Source organism: Trichomycterus rosablanca, chromosome 23 (genome assembly GCF_030014385.1).
Source record: "Trichomycterus rosablanca isolate fTriRos1 chromosome 23, fTriRos1.hap1, whole genome shotgun sequence".
Taxonomy (NCBI): Eukaryota; Metazoa; Chordata; class Actinopteri; order Siluriformes; family Trichomycteridae; genus Trichomycterus; species Trichomycterus rosablanca.
Window position 1 is genome coordinate 18645360 of NC_086010.1, and position 24478 is coordinate 18669837.

General features: G+C 35.6%; 3 protein-coding genes across 3 annotated transcripts in view; 1 reads left to right on the plus strand and 2 right to left on the minus strand.

The window, feature by feature from the left end:
* Nucleotides 1–24478, plus strand: part of armc3 (armadillo repeat containing 3) — a 378416-nt gene that overhangs the window by 217239 nt on the left and 136699 nt on the right. The window lies entirely within an intron of this gene.
* Nucleotides 5602–13615, minus strand: bmi1a (bmi1 polycomb ring finger oncogene 1a). Its single transcript, XM_062985302.1, has 10 exons — nucleotides 13359–13615; nucleotides 8910–9041; nucleotides 8722–8818; nucleotides 8192–8247; nucleotides 7831–7881; nucleotides 7307–7412; nucleotides 7169–7214; nucleotides 6912–7010; nucleotides 6743–6823; nucleotides 5602–6606 (listed from the first exon to the last, which is right to left on the minus strand). Exons 2-10 carry the CDS (start codon nucleotides 9025–9027, stop codon nucleotides 6298–6300), a joined length of 963 nt encoding a protein of 320 aa, XP_062841372.1. The 5' UTR covers nucleotides 9028–9041; nucleotides 13359–13615; the 3' UTR covers nucleotides 5602–6297.
* Nucleotides 14958–19111, minus strand: commd3 (COMM domain containing 3). The gene is made up of 8 exons (XM_062985303.1): nucleotides 18950–19111; nucleotides 17780–17891; nucleotides 17304–17367; nucleotides 17172–17206; nucleotides 16832–16892; nucleotides 16699–16755; nucleotides 16537–16596; nucleotides 14958–15154 (listed from the first exon to the last, which is right to left on the minus strand). Exons 1-8 carry the CDS (start codon nucleotides 19083–19085, stop codon nucleotides 15095–15097), a joined length of 585 nt encoding a protein of 194 aa, XP_062841373.1. The 5' UTR covers nucleotides 19086–19111; the 3' UTR covers nucleotides 14958–15094.

Genomic DNA, 24478 nt, shown 5'->3' on the forward strand with positions numbered 1-24478 from the left:
TTCTATATAATTCATACACCTGCCATTGATGGGTGTGGCTAAAACACCTAAACCTCATTAAGAAGGGTATCCACATCTGCTGGAGTCCAAAATGATATGAGCAGGATCTGGTGGAGATTATTGGGTGAAATTATAGAATTCCATGGTCATATATCAGCCAACAAATACCCACAGACATACTCCAAAAATCTTGTGGAAAGCCTTTCTAGAGTTGAGGCTATTAAAGCCAGAAAAAAAGTGTAGACGGAAGGTTGCAGGCCCAAGGTTTGGAATAAAAGATCCAACAAATTCATAGTGAAGTGTCCACATATTTATGGCCATGTACATTTTAAATAAACACCTCATCTTTACATCCTTCAGACGTCCTCCACTGCCAGTGAGGAAGACAATGAGATGCAGCAGCAGGGCAGGGTAACAATGCCCGGTCAGTCCCCGTGGTCCCGGAGGTACTTCATCACAGCTGCTGCCCTCGCCACGTTCTCCTCCATCTGGGACAGCTACAGAGGAAACGGCGAAGCTTCGACGCAGCTTGGAGTGATTTAGGAGGTATGTTGCGCTTGTGGCAGGTACCTCAGGGGCACAGATCCCCAATCGGATCCGTGACATTCCTCCTCACGTACTCAACTCAGACCTGTAGGAAACCGGAATCAGAAGGAGCAAACAGAGCAGGAAATAAAACCACTAATCATCTCCATCCACTAATCATCATTTTGTCATCCTGTCTTCCATCTGAAACAGGTTCCTCACACCTACGTTCCTGGTGTTTTTACCTTATATATTTTTGATTGTTTACCTTAGTTTGAAGTCATTGATGGGGTCGACCATCCATCATTTATTCATCTTTAGTGACCGCTCTATCTTGGTGAGGGTCACAGCAGAGCTGGAGACTCTTCAAAAAACATTAGATGGAAGGTAGAACCAAATCACAGAGCATCACATTCATTCATTCATTCATTCAAAAATGACTCCTTTCTGGTTTAAATGATGAAAGCATGCACACTTCCAATCTCGCTAACTAACAAATGAATCCATGACAAGAAAAGGATTAAAAATTTGGTCTTACATAAACTTTAGTCATTGGATTAAGGTCAGAGGTTTTTGTGGTGGTGAAACAGGCCATCTGAAAGAGGACGTCTTCTCTCGCTTGTGCCTTTGCCAGGTCATGGTTATAGTTGGCAGCTTTTCCAGGAGCCTGAACAGCCGTGTGCTGAATAACTGGGACGGCGTCCAACAGACGAGGCCTCAGAAGGGTTCTTACACCTAAACCAGGCCGAGAGAGACACGGGAGAAAAACAGCAGAGGGATAGAAACAACACGAGAGAAAATGAGTGGACGTCTGCAGAAGTTTTAGGTTTTATTAATTTAGCACAGGCATACAGTCGACGGCAGAAGTATCTGCACCACTGATGGTTAAAACAGGCCCTGAGAAACGGGTTTAAGGATTATTAGAGCCAATGTTTAATTAAAGTAAACTGTTTTAAGAAATGAATAACCATTATCAAAAATTATGCAAAGCAAGCACGCTGGGAGCACCTACTCAGTCTACAATAGTTCCAGATCCTCTATGATCTTGAGTCTTCTCGTGCAGACTCTTTAGCTTAAACCCACAGGCTTTTCACTTGGCTTCAGGTCAGGGAACTTGGATAACCTTGTCAAAAGTTTGATTCTCTCAATCCCCTGATCTAAACCCCATAAAAATGCTGTGAGGTGAGCAGGAGAGGAGAAAGTACACCAAGAGGTGACCGGGTACTTTGGATGATCTGCAGAGATTCTGTAAAGAGGAATGGTCCTAAACTTCCTGCTCTGTATTCTTCAACCTTATAAGATGTTATAGGAGAAGACTAAGTGCTGTTTTATTAGCAAAGGAAGGTTATACAACATATTAAATGCAGGGTGTCGTAACTGAGAATTTATACAATTTTTTTCTCTGAATTAATGAACTTTCATTTAATGTTGGAGATTTTTTACCTTTTTTACTCTTCTTTTCCAAGTATGGCAACAATTTTACAGTATTTTACAGGGCAGTATTTTAAAAACACATGTTTGTATTTCTAGATTGTGTATTCTGTGAACTTTAACAGCAACTAGATTTTAATAATGATGCAAAACAAGCTGGATAAGCAAACACACATTACTGTGTCAAAATTCATTATTATTATTAATTGTCATATTTAATACAAAGATATATATTGTGAGCATGATTTTAGTCATATTTTATTGGTACTAGAATAGTGTAATTAGATTTTTATTAGATTAAGATTAGAATTAGATGTATTGATTGTTGCTGGAATATAGAAAAGGATAGAAAACCAAACAAAAGTCAGTTTAGTTTAGTTTAACAATTAAATTAAATTAAAAATTGTTTTTTAGAAAAGTCCATTAAAATAATAGTTTAACTATTATATAAAAAACAATATCAAAAACATATAATAATAGCTTTAAGTTGCCTGTACGCCAATTTAACTGCTCAAAGGCTTTAAGAATTCTAGACTTTAGAACATTGTAGAAAATACAAAGTGCAATAAATAAAGAAAACATAAATGAATTAATAACTACAGTAATTAATACTGATATAAATCGTATCTAAGTGGCAACCATAGCAAACTTCCTTTGAGTAATTATTGCCTTTAGTTCTACAGCACGAACTACGCTGAAGCTCCTTCCTACAAAAGCTCTAATCTGCATCTGAATGGACTTTAATGGGGTAAAGATGTTAGATTAGGGAGTAAAAAGGTTAAAGCTGCAGGAACCAGACAGGATAGAATGAGAGCCAGAGATTGATGGGTTACAAAAACAATGAGTTTATAAAACTCCAGTAGATGACAGAGGAAAAGCAAGAGGCACAAATGGGGCCCAAATGCCACATCTAACCGAGTAACTTAAAATTTAGCTCGATTTTATTGGTTTAAGCTTAAAAGAGCAAATAATTTTAGCTCTGAGATTTATTATCTTTTAACATTTTATGCAATGAAATAAAGTGCAGTTTTAGTGTGTTAGTGAGTTTATAAAAGGAAGTAAAATCACTCAGAGTTTGTTAAACAGAGCATTATGTGGCAATAAAGAAAAACTGTAAATATAAAAAAACTGCAGAAATGTCTTGATTTATTATTATTTTATATTAGGTGTCATTACCGTCAATCAACATTTCACAGAACACTACTGGGTTACAGTGTTCAGTCTGGGCTAAACATTTCAAATAATTCATAAAACATGAATTAAATCAGATAAACACTTATACGCTTTATATAAATAACCTGTGCAAATAAAGGGAACGTGTTGGTTCTCTCTGTAACTGCAGGAATTAAAGACACTCAGACGAAGTCAGTTTATTGAAAGTCTTTATGGACTGTCCACAAAAGGCTAATTTAAAGCCATATTGAGAATATGGAATTTACTTTGTGCTTGTCTGTTGGTAAATGTCTAAATCTACATTACTCTCATGTTAAAACTTGTTCTAAAAAAAACCTAAAATAAATAAGTGATTCTGTTCAGTCTTCCACTGCAGGTTACTGATGTAAAATCTGTTGGGATGAGTTTATCTCTGTTGTGTTATTATGTAAGCAAATGAGTTTTAAACCTGAACTGGTTTTCTCATGTTGAGTCTGTATTAAATTTACTTTAGTTCGCTAAAATTCAGCAATAAAGAAGCAGCTACAGAAATTAGACTCGTGACTCGTTTTTATTTGTATTTATTTTCAAAAAAGTGATTTTCATAATGTAGTGTTATTATATTTACTATCGATTTACTAAATTCCACTTGCAACTACAGTTGATGGTTTACATGAGTCCGGATTTTCGTTTTTTTTGGTATTGACCATCGTAACATCGTCCTTAAATATTTGGACTGCTGCTGATTGGTGATAATTTAAGATTTTAACACAAAAGTTGCACATTTACAGCATGTGATCCGAATTCACTGAGCATCTCTAATATAACACTAATAATTAATCCTGATCTAATCAAGTTTGGTCTCCAGTCTTAATTACAATCGTTAATTTTCATTAGGCAATCGTTAGGCGTATCTGATTCCCGTTGTAAAGACATAATCGGAGTTTTAAATACTAGTCATGAGTTTTTTCGGAGTTATTTTTATTGTCTAAAAGATTTTTTAGGATAAAAATATTTGTACATATTGCAAAATGCAAACCAGACCGAAACGTTACGAGATCGTTTTTAATTTTGTTTTGATGTAATGCTTTATATTCTTTCTCTAGATTGTATATATAACTATTATTAAAGTCGTAAATGATTTTAAACTTTGATTTTTGTATTATTTTAAATGATGCCTATAATGAATGCCTATAATGAAAGTTTATATTATTTTGATTAAATGGAGCTCCATCAGGAGAGAAAATGTTCTTTTATAGATATACAGACAGATTAAACATGAGAATTACTTTTTGTAATAAGAATCTCTCCTCAGATTCTTTCGGCTCTGAGATTAAATTAAAAAAACATTAAAATTCGATTCAGTCGCCCGTTAATAGACTTTAAACCTCTATTAACGTTTTACTGTGTAATAAACACGTAAAGACATTTTTTCTTTGAAGAAATGTGATTTATAATGATATTTATTTTATTACTTTGGTTCTACCTAAAGCCTGGATGTTATTATTTTTTTTATTTATTTGAGATTTATTATTTTACGGACCGGACCGCGTTTTACTGACCAAGCTGTCCGATGGTTCGCGAGAAAAAAAATAAATTAACAAATAAACAAAAACGAGAAAATAAAAAGCTTTTGACTTTTAATTTGCTATTTCCAGTTGTAATCTCGTTGCAGATATTTTATGTAAACAAACTGATTTCTGTTTTACCGACTTTATAAACAAATGAGATTTTTTTTCTCATTTAAGATGAATATTGTTGGCTACATTCACACAGTTCATTTATAATTAAGAAATAATAAAGGCTACACATTTTTAAAAAGTAGATAAATCATATTAAATTCTGTAGAATCTATGAAAATTTGTAAAAAGGCTAAATAACAGAATATAGAACAGAATACAGCTACATACAAATCACATATTCTACTGCAGTGCAAATATTTTACTTAAGCTGTAAGGATTTTTTATGCTGTGGTATGTAGACAAAATCCTGCACAGTAGAAAGAGATAATCTCAAAAAATGTCCTGCTTATAAAGGAAAACCTTTTACATAAAATAAAAAATACAAACTAATTTCCCAGCTTCAGAATAGCACTGATATCTATCCATCCATCCATCCATCTTTATTATTTATATCTATATGAAATGGTATTCACTATGTGATTAGAACAACAGCCACTCATTCCAGAGCTGTTAAGTGGGTCTGAGGTCAGGGCTCTGTACAGGACACTTGAGTTTCTTTATACTAACCATGTCTTCATGGAGCTGCTTTGTGCACAGGGTGCAGTCATGCTGAAACAGGAAAGAGCCTTCCCTAAAATGTTGCCACAAATTTGGAAGCATTTCCTTGTTATGACTAATTTATTACACCTGTTTGCAATCGTTTTGGCTTAAACATTTGAATTTAATAATTAGACAAGGTGTCCCAATACTTCTGTCTGTATAGTGCATATACACATATATAAAGACACAAATGAATATGACAAGCAGATGGTAAAAGTGTAAAATGTTTATTTTGATGTTTTTATGCTGTGCAACAGTCACAATACAATAGTTATTTATACAATGACCAAGAAGACATGAACACTGAAGTAAGTCTATCTACACCAGCCTAGAGGTCATGACCTTTAACCTGCTTCTGGAAAATAAAAGTCCGGTGAATTTTCTGATTTTCTTAAAGCAATGAAAAAAATATAGAACAGGCCAACTACAACTAAACATTAGTTTTTCACCCTCGTTTCTTTTTTCTAACGTATACAGGTCTTATATCATTTAAAATGAACTTTATATATAATATTTTCTTTCATACACTGTCAATGGCAGCTAAATAGAGCAGGAATGTTTAGTAGGCCTAACTAACCAAGAAAGGCAAACGAGTATTTCTCATGCATTTAAAAGAACATACATGCTTAAAATACAAGCAACGTGTTTCTGATTCGATTCTGAAAAAAACCCAACAATTAACAAATAAGTACAAATAAAAGGATTCAGTCGATGATGGAACCACCGTGTATGTTCTGCAAAACCCAAAGCTTAGAGCCACGATAAGGCTATTGTTCCAAAACGTACTCGGATGAAATGTGCCACTTTCACTAGATTAAAAATATCACGTGTGATGGAAATAATGACGACGACAGCAGCAGCATGACACTGGCGTGGGAAAACAGCTGGATCATCTGGAGCGATTTCATCACCCCGACGAAGTGGAGGATCCATTCAGAGAAGATTTCCGTACTTTGTTGCCGAATGTGAACTGCCGACTGGAGCTCCCCATAGAGGAACCGTTGATGGGATTGGCGATATGGGGGAAATGGGGATGAGAGGGCTGAACTGGTGTGCTCGGACTTGGTAGTGGTGAGGACGTGGACGGCGCTCCAGCCGGGCTGTTGGCTTGGTCGCTGGCGGAGTCACTTTCTGAGCGGTTGGCACTGCTTAGGCCAGTGATCTTCATCTTTTTGCAGTTGGGACGAACTCGATATTTCAAGGGCAGAGGTCCGTTCTGAAACGATAGAGAAAGAATCGTTTCTGATTAAAATATAATAAGAAAATAATGACAAGTGGTTAGTGATACAGTTTCTAAACACACGAAATATTGCAGAGCTATTTTAATGTATGTATTTTTGAAGCCTGCTCACCCTTCTCCACGTGTAAATGTATGCAATGTCCATTAATGTGTAGTAATCCTTTAGAGGCTCGTCCTCATACATTACTTCAATCTGTGAGTAAAAAAAGCTCCATTTCAATTTAAAGTAGCATAAAAAATAAAAGTAAGCAAAATAAATCTAATTAGCTGAGAAGAATTACCTGAAAAGTACACGGTATGTCCATTTTGCTTCTAAGAAATTTCCTTAAATGCATGACAGTCATGGCAGCAGGACACTGCAAGTACCTTTTGTTATTTACCTTAAATGAGGAGATAAACAAAGTTAAATACAATACAACAGGAGATCAAGTGAAAAGAATTTATCTTGATAAAACAAGAAAAATCTAATGTACTAAAAGAGAAACCAAAAAGATAAGCATAACCGTTCAACAGTGACACAAATATTTCTGCATTTTACCTCCTCTTTACTCTGTTTCTCTCCTTCACTGCTTTGCTGTTTGGATCTGAAATAAAAAACAAAATTCAATAAATATTTCACGTCCAAGAGCCACACAAATAAAGTTTTAACATGTTTGTCCAGCATTTCATGACGTACTTGTGGTCGAAGAACTCGATCGACAGACTGATAATCTCGTCATCTGTAATGATTCTCTTATCTTCATCGGCCACCTCCCCCCGATCCTCATTAGACCCGTTTGCAGCTTTAAAAAACAAGATATGTTTCAAGTAATGAGCAAAGATTTAAAACACACTGTATAAAAAAAGAACCGTCAACATGTAAATAATAATAATGATAGGGCTGCAACTCTCAACTTATGGCTTTCATTTGAATAAACAGTGTGTGCAGAATTTTAAAGTCAGGCTCAACACAATTATATGCAAACAGAGTGACATTTATTTTACAAATTACCTGGTTTTAAAAATTTGGTTTATTAATGAAAGGCATTATTATACACATTTTACACTGGGCAATAAATCTGAGATTTTGAGCATATTAAGAAAAATAAAGCAAGATTTGAGGGGAACAATTATTTATCATCAACATTCACTACTGAAATATACTATTAATTATTCTCAATAGTCATGCAGTAATAAATACATTAATAATATAGGTTTTACCATCTACTGATGGATGTGCAGCATAAAAATCTCTCCTCCTCTTCATCTCATCTGCAAGGATGAACAAACACCCTCGGTCAGAATCACATTTACTTACAGAGAGTTTTATATTGTACTGGGACATGAGGTGTTCTGAGCAGCTATTTAAAGAGCCAAGCTTGTTTTGGTAACTTGTACACAGTAGATGTTTTTCTGTTAGAAAAGGCTATAAAGAAGCAATGAATTCTAGTCGACAGATTGCTATTTTGATGTAGGTTAAGGGTTTGGTGATCCTCAGATATCAGCCCAGTGTTTAATCTGTTATAGTTCCAAACCCCCACACCCCACACCTCTAATCATGCTGTGCTTTAGTGCAACTTACTTTTGAAGAGACCTGGGACCAACTTGTACACGATATCCTGTAGAGTTTTGTCAGACCTGAGACAGTTAAAGGGAGTTTTATTAAAAAAAGGGTTTTGTCTGGGGTGCTCCAGGTATTAAATCATCATAACATTATCCACAACATGACTGACATCTATTAGATAGATAGATAGGACACACACACACACACACACACACACACACACACACACACACACACACACACACACACACACACACACACACACACACACACACACACACACACGAAAAACACTTGTACATGCAATTTCGATATTTGTTTTCATTTGTTAAGCAAATGAATGTCACATTAGCATCACCAGGTTCACCAGATTTGCTTTTTGTTAGCTGTGTGACTGTTTTCGTGTGTGTGTGTGTGTGTGTGTGTGTGTGTGTGTGTGTGTGTGTGTGTGTGTGTGTGTGTATTAACTTAAATACATGTACAGTATTGTGACCAAGTATTGTGCCCACCAGTTGTAGGAGGTTAAAAGGAAAAAAGAGAAATGTTACCTTATATTGAGAAGAGGTTTTGTTTTATGGACCTGGACGTCACATATGGGACAGTATTTGTTGGTCTCCAGGTACCGGACGATGCACATTTTACAAACTAAATCATATAGATACACAAGATACAGCAGGTAAGGAAAGTCATCTATTTATACATGTGACCATAATTATAAACTGTTACTGATACTTACATGAATGCAGGCATTCTATGATTGTTGTCGCGTCAATAAAATATCCACCACATAACACACACATCAGATGTGGATTGAGCTCTGTGATCTTGATCCTGGTGGTGCGATGCATCGTCATGGAGGGTTGAGGTCCTGCAGAGAAACCAACACACCGTGTAACCATTGTGGTTTGGGAAATTAGGGCTGAATTAAATTAAATCCAGAAGAATCTTATTATGTAAACGTGGTTTTTGGTAAATAATCTATTATATCGCGTTTGCACTGTAATAATCAGCACTGTTCACGATCCATCAATAGATCCTGCAATGCTTTGGTACATCTGAGACTTTGCATTGAATTATTGACAATCAGGGATGAATCGATGGATCCATGAATAGATCTGCTGCTGTTTATCTCTGCTGATGCCCAAACAATCATGAAACCTGGATCTCTACCGAGTCGAGTCGGTTTCATTTTACGCAATTTTGATGCAAGTCTGCTATTAATGCACCAACAATCAATTTGCATTTTCTTGCATTTGCAGTAACGCACAAATAACTCAATAATTTATAACCACCTATGCCGACCAGTCCAATTCTACTCGGATAAAATTCATTTATGAGAATTGAAAACGCTTGCTGTTTCTATAGCAACGCTGCTCCATTCCACGCCGCCGCAAATTAAAGGCGCAAAAGCTTTCCGACAAAACAAATAGGTTGAATAAAAAGCTATTTAAAGCAAACAACCCCACAATGCACAATTTTAGCAATACAATCACAAAAGCACTCCATGTTCATATATATTCAATGTAATGAAACCCAAACATTTCGACCTTTTTGGAATTTCAACATCAGCCAGTGAATCTGAAGATGATTTTCTGCAACCATCATCAATTTTGCACGATCCTCTGGTATATTAGCTAGCTATTAAAATCACCAGACTGTTTTATTTCCAAAATGCATGACTTTTCCAAAAGGCTAACGATTTATTCAAACCACAACGCTGCACAATCCGCCAACAGCAGCAGAGTCCAAAGGTTCATCCTGACTTGATTCTGCACTGAAGTCTTTACTGTCCAGTCTTGCACAAGTTGGAATACGAATGTACACACATTTATTAAACAAATTAAGCCAGTTATGCAAAATTAAACACTTCAAGTAACCAGAGCTGTGTAAGGAGAGCAGACCGAACTCACAGCTGAACTGTTATTGGCACATATTTACAGATGAAACCACAGTGCTTATTTAGGAGACCTTAATTGCACCATGAACTAACTACTGTGTGGCAAGTAATAACAATACAGAACACACACAGCCTGAGTCAGACGAACAACTGCATCATTTGATGGAACTACAGCCCATTTAATGCCTGCTTTTCATGTCTGGTTTATGGTAAATTTCCAAGCTGAGACAATCCTCCTGCTGCATGATCCTGTTCGATTTTAACTCTATAGTACACACACTTCGGGACATCAAGTTATTAACTATATGACAGACACAGGTCATACAGATCCCTAAAGTTGAAATGGTTTTACTGGACAAATATACCATGAGTAAATCAGTTCTTTACTATAACAGCGTATTAAATTAAATTATAAACATTGTTTTGCGGTAAATAACCCATCCATACAGTGCGGGTCAGATGAGCAGATGATTTAACTAGTACTGGTTTATGGATGGTTTGCTGCAGGTTGCTTTATTTACAGGCTGATTCATGTAATCGCTTCAAACGGAGGTCACAACTAAGATCTGCACACTTTCTTCTACAGTCTTTGACACACCCACATGGACATGAAGCACATGGAGTAGATGTTCCATAAATATACACAGTGTGATTCATATACGCAATGCTTATGAGTTAAACTGAGATCATCCTAATGTTCTAACATCAAATGAAGCTTTAATCCATGTTACACAAACTATACCACAATTATTCAGTCATGACGGCTGCCAGTTTGTCAGCTTTTTGTAGCTGATTCATGAGCCTGATTATCCTCTGTGAATTAAACCTTACACCCGAATCTAACATTCAACATTCGGAGGTACAATATTATTTCAACACACACTCACTAGTGGAACTAATTCAAGTCTGTTATATGCCAGAATGTACTGAATTCACAACTGTATGGTACGTAAACAAACGTAGAACTTTAACTGAATTGTGCATGTCAACTTTTGCAACAACAAAAAAAAAACCAGACTGTAAAGCATTGACAGATGCAAGTTCCAAAGTTTCTCTCCTATTTTCTAGTGATCGTAGAAATAAATGTTATAATCTGTGCAAATCTTACGCACATTTCAGATGAATTGCACATTTATGGCTAAATCACCAGATAGAAAGATTAAGCTGCAGTGTTTAAGCTAGATCCAGATTCCAACAATAATGCAAAGCTAAACACCACTATAAATACTTGCGTTGTATAAAATTAATAATAATACCGTATAATCATAGATCTCAAAGTATTTTAAAAGCTTCGTGTGAGTTCCTGTACCTCAGATTTGCGTTTGGGCTGTTTTAATGCGTGCAGGTTTATTTAGGATTAAGGAGAAAAGCATGTGTGCACCAAATCAACCAACAAACCAACCAACCCAGGAATGTTTGGAATAATAGCTGCACACCTCGCCCTGTATTAGTGCACAAATTAATGTCTGCTAATTGTCGTTAAACAAACATTCAGACTACATGAATATGCTGACTGGAACGCAAAGCTAAGAAAATAATAATAATAATAATAAGAAGAAGAAGAATCATAATAAAGCCACAATTATACAGTGTAAATGCATTCTGCATTTCTGAAGAACGACCAAATGACATTAGATGGCCTGACAGTGACAAGTTCAGGCACCTCTACCGACCGATGGTTGGCAAAGAAATATATTTTAATGTCTTAAAGACAGTAACCTTAAACATGAGCGACATCACCAGCTAGAACACTGGAACAGTCCAGGTAGCAGCAAAGAAATGCCAGATGAACCATAGTGACCACATAGGTGGTTAAACTGATAAGTAATCCAATAACAGGACTGGCAACCCTCACATGAAAGCACATAAGCCAGGTGGATGAAGGAAGAGCCCTGTCAGTATTACAAAACGACATAAAATACAAATTAGGTGCATATAAATAAGCTTTGCAAAAACGACTGACTTGACAACGCTGATTTTGGTGACCACTTGAACCACAAAGTGAACCAAGCACCTATTTGCAACATGTTTGTGACGGCTGAGAAGACAAATCATACTGAGATGACTATTCATAACATGAATATCACATTTAGCCCTACATAAATAGGACGTGTGTGCTGCAGACAGATGTAGTTTAGTTGGTGTTGCAAACTCATGCCAAACATGCAGCCACAAGTGCAACCACATAGGAAACGAGCATCAAGGACCGTTTAACTTTTAACGTACTGCTATACAGCAACGTACATTTATATTAATTTGCTATGTGAAAATATGTTGGCCCAAGACTTGTTTTAAGCCAAAGTTGAAAATGAAGATGTAGGAAATTTTTATAACTATATGCAAATTAAGAAAAAACAAACAAACAGGAGGCGCAAAAATACATCTCAGAAGCAAATAAAAATTTGGAAGAATGACATTTACACAACGAAATGCAGCACGAAGACGTCAAAGTAAGTCATTATGAGACCATACGTAAGCTATGTAAAATTAAAAAAATATATAGTAAACTAGAAATTAATTAGAATAAAATCCTCAGGCCAGCAGATACCAGCGTGACAACTTCACTGCATGGATAAATAACACACACACACACACACAAACATAGTGTGTGAATCACCAATATTGCTGTTTTTAAGTATTTCTTCACAATAAAATATGTATTCTTTATATGACTGATATTAATTCATTTTATTATTTAATTTTTATCCCTCTGCGACTTCACTGTTCACAAGCTTTTGACGATACAAAGAAACCTTCGCCACCCGACAATTGAAAGATCGTATGAATTTAGGTTAAAAACCCTGTCAAAATAAAACCCTGAACATATCATCCATACATCACCTGGTATCTAATCACCTAGGGATCACATATCTATAATATGACAGCATTGTATAAATAGGATCTAAACAAAAAATCCCTTTGTTCGCGGACTGTGGTAAACATCAGACCCGAAAGCTCGCCGAGACTCACTCCGGCTCCACATAATGACCGATAAAAACACTAAATGTAAGCAAATAATCAGAAGTAAATATTACCACACGACACATCAGACACATATTAAGACAACACAAGCAAAAAATGCACGAAATATATCAGCTTTTATTAAAAAAGAACTAAAACCCGCAGCGAGTGCGCGGTCAGTGTCGGCTGCGAGTGTTCCGACTCCGCGGATTCCGCATACGCTGAAACGCGGATCCATTTTACGCCAAGAAAAAAAAACACACACTCGGGCAAACCAGCCGGTCTGAAAACGCGCATTGGTAAGAAATCATGTCGCACATCACGTACCTGAAGGAACACGGGTTCGATCCTGGAGAGCGGGAGATGTCGGACAATGAAAAGTTGCGAACCGATCAGCAGAAAGCGAGTGCGAGCCAAGCGGCCATTTTGAAAAAGGGTTGCAGACGCTGTCAATCGCAATGAGCGGCGCAGCTTGTGCGCATTCTCCTAACGCCAGAAACCCGCTTCTCCTGTCTTCAGGTGCGAATATCGGTCGATTGTTAATATCCGAGTCCGAATCGGTTCATACAGGCGTCCGCGGGAACTCTCTCTCCAGGCTGAGATCCGCGTATCGTGTCTGTGCGCTGATGGCTCGGTGCAAACTGACACCGTCCCCCAAAATGGCTTGCGGTTCGACCGCCCTGCGTGGTCACGTGATTCCGTTGCTTAAGGGCGGCTTGGGAATTGCAGCTATGGGTCGGTGCATTCACGCATAGGTTAAATACGAGTTAGATTTCAGTCTGCACTGGAAATGCTGGAAGAAAACATTTAGCAGAGATGCGCCTGTATATGCAGCGTGTGCGCCATTGCACGACTGAACATGGTTTCACCGTTTAAACACGCTTTCCCCCTGAATTTCCCATTTCTGCTTCAGCTTTGGGTAATACGTGCAACATTTGTCCAAACTTACATTATCAAACGATTAAAAATCCACACAATTATTGATAACCATTTTTCTATGTGCGTTAAAGCGCAAAGCTCCTTTCTGTGACCAAAAATGATTCCTGCCGTTATCATTTCTTTACATTATTATTTAATAAAGCGTGTTCGGTCAGTGAATCGAAACAGCAGCCTAGAAAAAGTCAGCCAGTCTGCGCTTCCATTTCTTACATTACTTCTAACTGTTATAGCTGTTTATAACCTGTGCATTAGAAGAAATACTGAAACGGAAATTAATCAGCAGGTCAAACACACCAAGGCTGTGCGGCAATGGTTTAAAGTTAGAAAAATACTTAGTTCCAAATATAATTACGTATTTTTCAGACTTAGTTCTGTTTATATGAATTTATTTCATTAGAGTCATTAGAACTGTGGCGAACACCTAAATACCTCGGTATGTTGTGGGAAACAGTTACTGCTTTTACACGTTTCAGAAATGATGTGGCACCTCTTCCGATTTTACCCTGATTATAACAGAATCGTTTGACACATAATCCTAATTTTATTGTAATAAGGACTTTGTCTAGTGGACCACTTTTAAATCACATATGGTTTTCACGCTTACATCCAAATAATATATATATATATTTAATATTAAACTGTAAACATTTGGACCCAATTGGTGGCCCGTTGGAGCTCCATTAATTTAATGTTTCATACATTTTTTACAAAAATGCGTAAATAAGTAAATATCATGGCAGTCAGACTGTCCTTCACTCGAATAAATATATACAGTACAAAGGCAAATAGTTCCTCTGTCATTTCCTTCTCTCTGGAACCGCTGTTTGGATTAAAACCCTTACATTAATCCGGGCGAATATTCCAGTATTGGGTGTTACTGGAACTGAAAAAACGTTCGGCACAACCAGTTACCCTGCTGGCCTTTAATAAACCACCAACACTTAAAGTTCACTTAAACAGAAAGTTCACAGTTCAATAAAAGGCAAATGAGTTTATCAAATTGTTTTATTGTAAAACTGGAAACATGAAGGTAGAAGACAGAGAAATCACAAGTACAGGTCAGAGATGGTCCTCTTGATACAAGCTGCACATCATAAAGTTATATAAATGTATATAAAGTTGAATTAGAGCTGTGTGGCTCTCTCCACACTCTTGGCTGCGTCCTTCAGCTTCCCCACTAAATCCTAAAAAAGGTTTAAAAATGAAATGATGTTGGCAGCAGAATACACGATTTGCATCATTTTTACAATCAGTATTCACCTTTTTTTTATCTGAAAGTTTAAGGACTGAACAGACCCGACCAAGTGATTTTATGTGTAATATATCATGTTTTTCAGGTTGGTCTACATTCTGGGTGTTAATTTGGATTTATTTAAAGTAAACTATACAGGGCCGATACAAAACCAGCACTGCTTATTAAATAGTAATTAAGTACTAAATCTGCATCAAAATCTTAATAAAACCTAAAGACCTGATCCTTTTGATAGTGAAGTTTGTGTCTTCATGTTTACACTCTAAACAAAGTAAATAATTTATTTAAAATATTTTATAAGATTCTTAAAAATAGAAGTCAAGTCGAAGCTCGTTGTTCTTAAGGAGACGTGGCACTGAAGGATACGGATTCATAAACAGTCCATAAGTTCTAAAAACTACCTAATATCTATTAAATAAATGATGATTTATTTGGTTATTTATTCTGTAGAAGGCCAAACAGAAAGCTTTACTATAAATGATGTATTAATTAAAACGTGTTTGGGTTTTTAATAGATGCCTGTCTGTGCCGGATTGTTTCGACAATAATAAAGTCACTAACATGTCAGTTTAACAGCCTGGGTGCAGTTTTAAAGTTTAATGCGCATTATTGTTTAAAAGCAAAATGAAAAGATTTTATACAACTTACATTTTATATATTTATTTATTCAAGTTGGTCGGCATCATGTTTGCTCCACGGAGATAAATGAAACCAAACCTATAAAATACTGGGTATAATTCTACCTACTGGAACTATCTAGTTTATAGACCGGCTCTTAAATTTCGGATAGAATTGTTGTTCACACTGAAATTCTAAACTCAGTAATAAAAAAATAATAAATAAAAGATGTTGTTTAGATTCAGCAGACCGAAAACCTAACGTAAAGCACGTAAAATAAAACTTATTAAATGCGACAGTTTACTTGGTTCTACTTGGAGAAACTGTGACACACAAAGTTCAGATGCTTTACATGAACTCAAGATTAAAACCGAGTAAAAACTCACGTCGTTTTAAACAAGCTCATGCAACAAGACGCTTAAAACATCACGACAATGACTTCTATGTTTTATAAGATTTAAACAACATGAATAAAACACAGTTCCTATTTGCTTCTTTATTAGCTGAACTGCAACAGGACCACAAGTAGGCAGCAATTAATAGATCGTATTAACAAGCCTATTGTATAACACGTCTGGACCGCAAATTCCACCGGTCAGGTCTGAAATCCCTCATCAGAAAATGTGCTGTGCTTAACAGATATAAATACATATGAGCAAAGTACTGATCATGATCATGAACTTTTTAAATAAATACCTGCAGTTGCACCAATGTACAACTAAAATTGACTTCAGAAGAGACCTCGTTATCACCACTCTGTAAAATAAAAACATACATTACGTGAAGGAACACCTTTCCTTAATATTAGATGTGGTAAATGATTATTACATTTTAAGCAAACTAAACACAGACACATACCTCAGTGTTTAGAGAAATCAGATATGATGGCTGATTAACCTTGTGCACATGGCTGTTCTAAAGAAAAAGTTTCATTAACAAATCAAATAGAACAGTATTTGATGTCTGTTTTTATATTTTGCAAACTAGGTACCTTTATGCAATAATCCAGGCGCCAAGAGACATCGGTTATGTGAGGGGGGCACCTATCAATGCTAAAAAAAGACCATAAAAGTAAGATTTTGATTCCATGTAGTAGAAATCCTGCTTAAGATAAAAAAAACTATAAAATATTCTAGCTAACTAAATCATACATTTTCTCATTTTGAAAAATATTTAAAAATAAACTGTCCTCTTCTTTACTCATTATTACCTAGTAAGTACAAAATGCAGGTGACAATCAGACACGAAAACATACTTTCCTAAGCAGCTGGATGTGAACTACTAACTACACTAACCAATGGAGTGTTTATTGCTAAAACAACATAACTCACCCCGACAGAAGATTTTCCAGGTTTGTTTTGTTTTTCTAAAAAGTAAAATTAAAAGCAGATTAGTCTGAAGTTAGTCTGCTACCCAACCGCCACAATTTACACTACTGGCCAAGCTTTAAATGAGGTTATCACCTGGTAAATGGTATAAAACACGTCCACTTTATCACTGTTGAATCTGATGTCTTCAAGGCAAGAGCTGCAAGAACAAATAAATCAAGACTTTATTACGTGTGCACACAATCATTGTGACAAAGAAACAAAAAATGGGCATTGGCATGGGCACATGCTTGTGGACACAACACCAATTTGGTGGGTTTTGACTATTTTGGTATTTGGAAATCAAGCAATAAAATATAATATTTAGGGACTCATTAATGTTTACATTGATGCCACCATAGAATGCAAACTTTATTCCAAGTAAATTAGACAAACTTCTTTCCAATTAACTGTAGGTGGTGTTATTGTAAAGTGTAAATGTCTGGGAGTAGAAACAGTTCAATCACAACACCTTTTCAAACGAGTAGAGGCTATGGTATGGTGTAGACAAACAACATCCCATTAATGGCCCCAAACCTCCCAAATGTTTCCTTTGGTCCACACAGGATTACCTGATGGTTGATTTATCTGTGTTCTGTTTCACTGCTTCTAGTATAAATGTTGCTGCTGCAACGTGACATTGTTTCAGGAGAACTTGGTCAATGTTCTTCAGATCTGGTTGGTCTGTGGAAGAAAAAGAGAAAGGGAAATAAAGATAGACTAAGAATGTATATTGTAACATAAGCGCACCCATACAGCATACAGACCACTATAATAAGCCCATCTCATTTGGTCTGGTCAATTTATTAGGTACAGCTACCTTGTTATTACACTGTGATTGGTGTGTGGTGCCGATACTACAGTAGTGTATAATTACTAGTTAATAATAGTAGTATGTGTGGTACTGGGGGCGGTTCATTATGGTAGTAAGTGTGGTGCTGCTATATGTGTATAATGATAGTGTGTGTGTGGTACTGTGACCAGAGTATCTCGGTAGTGTTGAGGTGTTGTGACCAGAGTATCTCGGTAGTGTTTTGATGCTGTAACCAGTTGGTCTATGGCAGTAGTTTGCCTGGTGTTGGTTTAAGTGTATGGTGGTAGTGTGGGTGGTGCTTTGACCAGTGTATCTTAAGGAGTGTATGGCAGTAGTTTGCATGGTGTTGGTTTAAATGTATAATGATAGAGTGTGTGTGGTGCTGTGAGCAGTGTATTTTGGAAGTGTTGAGGTGCTGTGACCAGTGTATCTAGAGGAGTGTATGGAAGTAGTTTGGCTGGTGTTGGTTTAAGTGTATGGTGGTAGTGTGGGTGGTGCTTTGACCAGTGTATCTCGGTGGTGTTATGGTGCTGTAACCAGTATGTGTGCTGCTGTGACCAGGGTATTTTGGAAGTGTTGACTGTATGGTGGTAGTGTGGGTGGTGCCTGTGCCAGTGTATTATGGTAATATGTGTGTTTTACTGCTATGGATTTATAATGTATGCCCAATAAATGCACACATTTGTTGTATTGCATGAACAGAATGCATCGTAGGCTATATGCTAATATGCTAGCACAGCCGAGCATATTCTGGTGGACTATCTGATGTCCATTAGAGCTGCACGATGGTTTATAATCAGACATGACGTTACTGGTTTAACAGCAGTTAGTAGTGGCATATATGTAAAACGTGGTAAACATGTGCAAACGTCCATTCTCTGTTATGTCTGGTTATAATAAGAACAAAGGAGAGAAACGGAGATCTTACCGAAAACACTGCTGGTGTGAGGAGACAGCAGACTGTCGAATATCGCCTCGGTGACGGTAGTGAATGTTTTCAGGTTAAAATGAGCTGGATCCGATAAGGTCTGAAGCCCCTTGATAACAGAATCAGACAACTCCATTTTGCAGTGCAGAGGCGCTAGGCTGGTCACGTGATCTGGTCAGCTGATCTGAGCCGAGTTCCGTGTTGTGACTAGGCCACTATGGATGCTGCAGTGGTTAAAAAATGAACTCGTTAATCATAAACACGGTCCAAATGTTTCATTGTGCTCAAACAGCTCTGAATGATGACTTTTAGTGTTTAAAGAAGCCCAGCTAAGGACTATGGACTCTGTTAAATGTTGCAACACTCAACATATCTTAAACATATCTTAAATTGAGTGAATGGGTTCTTTAGATATTTAGCAGTTGTACTTGTGGTTTCTGGTTTAGTTATTTTTTGAAAGTTGTATTCTAATAATCTTCATTATTTTTGCTCTTAGGACTAGGATCAAAATAATAATAAAAATAGTATACAATAGTAGTAGTAGTTATTGTGGCAGTAGTACAAATTCTCTGGTTTGTCTGTCTTGGGATCCTTTAAGCTCTGTGTAGAACCCTAAACGAGTTTTAGGTAGAATATAGCCTAAATACTGAAGGACATTTTGCTGTGCAATAAGGACACACAATCTAAACAAAAAAGGGGATTTATCAATCGAGAACACGACCTAAATATGGTGGTAAAGTGTGACTAGTTTATTGGGTTTCATCAGGTTTGACTGAAACCCAGTGTTTCGGTTTTGACGTATTCTGGCCAAGCTTTGTGACTCTCTGGGTTACTCTTATGATTTATGTATTTATTTAATAAAAGGTTTACTTCAGTGTCTACATGTAAACGCCCATATACATGCACAATCGAATTAATACATTCACTGTACACAGAAATTCAGGAGGGTGCGATCAGAAAACCATCCAGCTGTTCACAATCATTCATGCTGATGTTTAAGCTTTAACAGATATTCTGTCATTATTACTGATTACCAAAGTGGTTTTATAGTTTAATACGATATTATACCACAAGGTAAATCTAAATGATATACTGTAAAACATATGTAACTTGTCTTCTTTCGTACGCACATTTGCACCTTTTTACTTGAAATAACTATTGCACAATTTTTTATACTTGAAGTCTGGCAGTGTACTGCACTATACAATAATACAACTTTCTATTATTTAATTAGATGTTTATGTTGACACCAGCACCAAAAGAAATTCCTTGTACACCTGGTACTGAAAATAAAGAAAATAAAGATTCTGATTCTGATTAAAAACATTTAGAGGGTCAAACAAACAAAGTCTTTATAGAAATAGCTTGCTTTTTGTTAGAATAAGGCTACTTGAACGTCATGTTAATATTAGGTACCTTGGAATCAATAATTAATAGCACTCATTGGTTTGTGGTTTCCGAAATACATGTAGGTTCCCTTTCTTCTTCCTTCTTCCTTTTCACTTTCCAGCTTTGCATGTTGAAATAGATTGGCCCTGTAAACCCTAAGATTGATTTTTTGTGAAAGATTTACACTTGAAGTTCACTCGTACGTTAATTGTAATTTGCAGCTGACCATGATCAAATAATTTCCTTCTTGAAATGACATGGTATTCTGTGCTTTGTAATCAATGTCTGTTATTAGTTGAACATGTTTGCAAGTCTCCATTGTAAATGAATTCACTTCCAGTCCTTAAAGCCCTACAACCCTAAAATCTGTAACCCACAAAATGCCTTTTAAAGCCAAAGGCCTTAATCAGTGCTTAGGTTTATATTTATTTTAGAGTTATAACCCCTCTCATAGTCCCTCTGTACAATAAAAACCTGTTTCCATATAAACAGACTAAAACAATGAACCTAGCTTGCAATCAATTTATTGATAGTACTGTGTCTAATCCCAATTCCCATTTTCCTGTCGGCATTTCACATGAAACATTCCACAATAGACTTGAAAAATTTACAATTAAGTTTATTTGCTGTGTACAGAATTACAACTGACATCAAATAATTTATATTAGAATTATTGACAAATCTATTGTCAGTGTATTTTACTAATAATATTTGAACACTATTACAAGTAACAAGTGATTAAACATTGAACAATCACATGACCATCAGTGTAACTAACACACTCTCATCTCTCCTCCGCTTCTCCTGGTAAGGGTCGTGGTGGCAGCTGCGTAAAAACATAAGCCAAGACTTCTCTATCCCAGGCCACAGATTGCAGCATCTCCTGTGGGATCTCTGTGGTCTGTCTGCTCTGTGCTTTTGATCCAATGAGACGCGTCTAAAAGAGCTCCAGCAGGAGCAGACCAGGGGGCATCCATGTAGGAGGCTTTGTTGTTATAATTAAGGTTGTAGGTCTTTTTAAATGTATTCAAATGATTTATGCAAACTGAATGAGATTCAGAGTTTTTATTCATCAAAAATTAAGACAAAATGACCAAACTGAGTCTAGCTAAAGATTATTTAAATAAACTATTATTTAATAAATCAGGTTGTCAGTTTTCCCTTCTAGATATAATATATTTATATTTATTATTTTGTCTACTATTACTTTTTTAAATAAACCTACACATTTGTACTTAACAGGAATACATTTGTTAAAGAACTTCACATATTTCTATTTGCCTGCATTTCCTAAAACCATGCATAGGACCAACTAACCTTATATTTTGTGTGTGTGTGTGTGTGTGTGTGTGTGTTAGCTGTGTTTATCATTAAATTATAGCTGTTTTTTATTTATTTAACCGCAAAAAACTTATTGGCATAAATAATATAAAATTGACTTGTTATATACAGGAATCAGTTTAGTTTTAATTTATTAAATACCCACGTATTTATTAAATACAACTTTTTTGGCTTTTTATAATGAATTTGTTTCGTGGGCAATTTTACTGGCACTTATAAGACATTAATATAATAACACGCGTATAAAAGCAACTTGCTTGATGGTTGAATCTTGTCTGGTAGATGCACTAAAACAACAGAATAAAATAAAGATGCCACAATTAACTCTCGATTGTTTGTTTCTTAAACATAATGTTGATTATGTCTAAACTATTTTTTCAGAATTAATTATGAAATGCATTATTCATTATTTATTGTGGAACCTGGTTCTAAAACCTGCTTTGGCTTGTTGGGAAACGGTTCTTTTTTCTTTTAATTTGCTGATGGGTTAAAGGAGTGTAAACGGATTTTTTTATTTAATGCCATGCAAGAAACACTTACTTATGCAGCTAGTGTCCTCATGAGCTGAAAAGAGAGGACCTGAATGTTCCTTCAGAAGTTTCGTTCTTTCTCTTGCCGAATTAAAAAAGTCCTACCATGTTACAGACCTCATTAACTTCAACACGATGCAATATAAGCAATGTTCTTCTTTTTATTGGGTGATATGTACTTCTATATGTTTACTTCTATACCTGCTAGTCCGATGCTTTGCCTTGTTTATGCTCTTGCGATAGTCGACCGTATTATAGACCGACTTACAATTCCATTTGTTAATCGATTATTTGCTATCGGATACTTTGGTTGGAAAAACTGAACCCTGATTATCTGGTTCTACCTCTGGTTGTAGATCATCACATCGGATAATCTGTGGTGATCTGTCCACAACCAGAGGTAGAACCAGATAACCAGATAATCAGGGTTTAGTTTTTCTAACCAAAGTATAGAGTTTGCTATTTTGCAAGTATTTTCCGAAATCTAAACTTAAACTTAAATGTAATAAAATTGTCGTGAGGGTTTTTTGTTTACCTTTAACAGTTTAAAATGCAAGAAAATCCGAACATTCTGTGGATCTCAAGCGGCCACAGAATCTTCATATGACGAATTTTCCCCCAAAAAAGACAGAAGTTCAAGACGTGAAGAAAAAAACGTCTAAAAACGTTAGGGAACACAAACCTTAAATATTTTAATAAAACAATATACTGTCAGAGTTTTAGGGTTGCCAGATCTACCATCTGTAAAATAACAAATGTGTTTTTGAGACCTTGTTTTTGCCCTAAATCACTTTGGTTGGATTGGCATTAATGCCTTTTGTCAAATGGTGCGGCTGTAGAATATGCATGATCCACCATATTCTAGTTCAAAACGCAGCTGAATCCACACCTCATGTGGAGAAGAAAAAGAAAAGCTTTAATGTTTTAATTCTTTTACGATCACAATCTGACAGAGTGGATAACAGATCGAATTTTTATACGTCGTGCATAATGAAGAATTATTACTTTGTTTTTATTAGAACTTTGTGGGGTTACAAAACATTTCTATTCATTTTTTACCTATTTCTTCTTTAAAAACAAGGTCATTAAAACATTTAATTAAGTGTAGCAGATCGTTTACCGCGTCTAAATAGACAAACGTTTTGACAGAATTGGTCACAAATTCCCACAAACATTGTTTTAAGATTTTATGTCATTTACACCTATTCCTAAAAGAGCCCCTTTCAAAATTATTTTTTATTAAAACAATGAACACATATTCCTGATTCTATTTATGATGACTTTTACAAAAAGAACAAAATATAAACACATTGATAATTATTAATAGTAATGCACAGTGATTTCATGTGGGCTAAAATATTTTTAAAGCTTTTCTTTAATAACAGAAAAATGTTTTTTTTTCGTCAAAATTTCAAAATCAGCCGAAACATTAATTACACAAATTAATGTCATTTAAAAAAAGACAAGGTAAAAATAAATAATTGTGAAAATATCAGTAATAGAATCTTTTCGGTGATGTCTGTGTTAAAACAAACAAACAAACAAAATAAACATACAAACAAACAGTCCAGTCCAGGGGCTTAAATAAAACTGTAAGGAAACTGTAATTAAAACGATATTCGTGCCCCCCCCCCCCCCTTACCTTTATTTGGATGGTGATATTAATTACCAGAATTGTTAGCATTATTAGATTTAATAAATGCTGTTTAGATTTCCCTATATACATTTTTATTAATAATATTTTTTTCAACTCGTTCCCGATTTGTAATAATGTTTAAATGTTTAAAAATCTGAGAGCAGGAGTCTGTGAGAATAAATGCATTATTTGTGTTTCACAGAAAGAAATCCATCAATTTATAGAACCTAGTTATTATAATAACCATAATAAGATAATGGCTGACATTCAGTTACATTATTTATTACATTTACTTTCTAAATTGTTAAAATAAAATAAACTTTTGTTTAATGTTCTGTGTCATTAAATATTTTTTTTTATTTAGTTAAACAAGAACTTTTACTCTAGAAGCAAAAAGGTCCCGGAAGATTCATTTGACTGAAGCAGAAGATAAAATTTCCTCCAGTAACTTCGGTACAAACGTTTTATTATTAATAACAATTTTAGGAAATTTTAATGGCAGTAAGAACAAAACAGAACTCTTTATTTTAGGCCTAACTAAAGGTAAAACAAAATTTAATTCTGTTAATATTTATTTACTGTTGTACATAAAGTATTACAGCAAAATAACGTGGTAACATAGAAAATAATTTA

Excerpts from the sequence above, each read along its gene's own strand:
- bmi1a (XM_062985302.1), bottom strand. The coding sequence starts at position 9,027 with ATGACGATGCATCGCACCACCAGGATCAAGATCACAGAGCTCAATCCA. Across the intron at positions 7,215-7,306 it reads ATCGAGTTCTTCGACCACAA|ATCCAAACAGCAAAGCAGTG; the intron begins GTACGTCATGAA and ends TTTTTATTTCAG. Across the intron at positions 6,824-6,911 it reads ACATACCGTGTACTTTTCAG|ATTGAAGTAATGTATGAGGA; the intron begins GTAATTCTTCTC and ends TTTTACTCACAG.
- commd3 (XM_062985303.1), bottom strand. The coding sequence starts at position 19,085 with ATGGAGTTGTCTGATTCTGTTATCAAGGGGCTTCAGACCTTATCGGAT. Across the intron at positions 17,207-17,303 it reads TGTTTTATACCATTTACCAG|AAAAACAAAACAAACCTGGA; the intron begins GTGATAACCTCA and ends TTTACTTTTTAG. Across the intron at positions 16,893-17,171 it reads CTGGAAAATCTTCTGTCGGG|CATTGATAGGTGCCCCCCTC; the intron begins GTGAGTTATGTT and ends GTCTTTTTTTAG.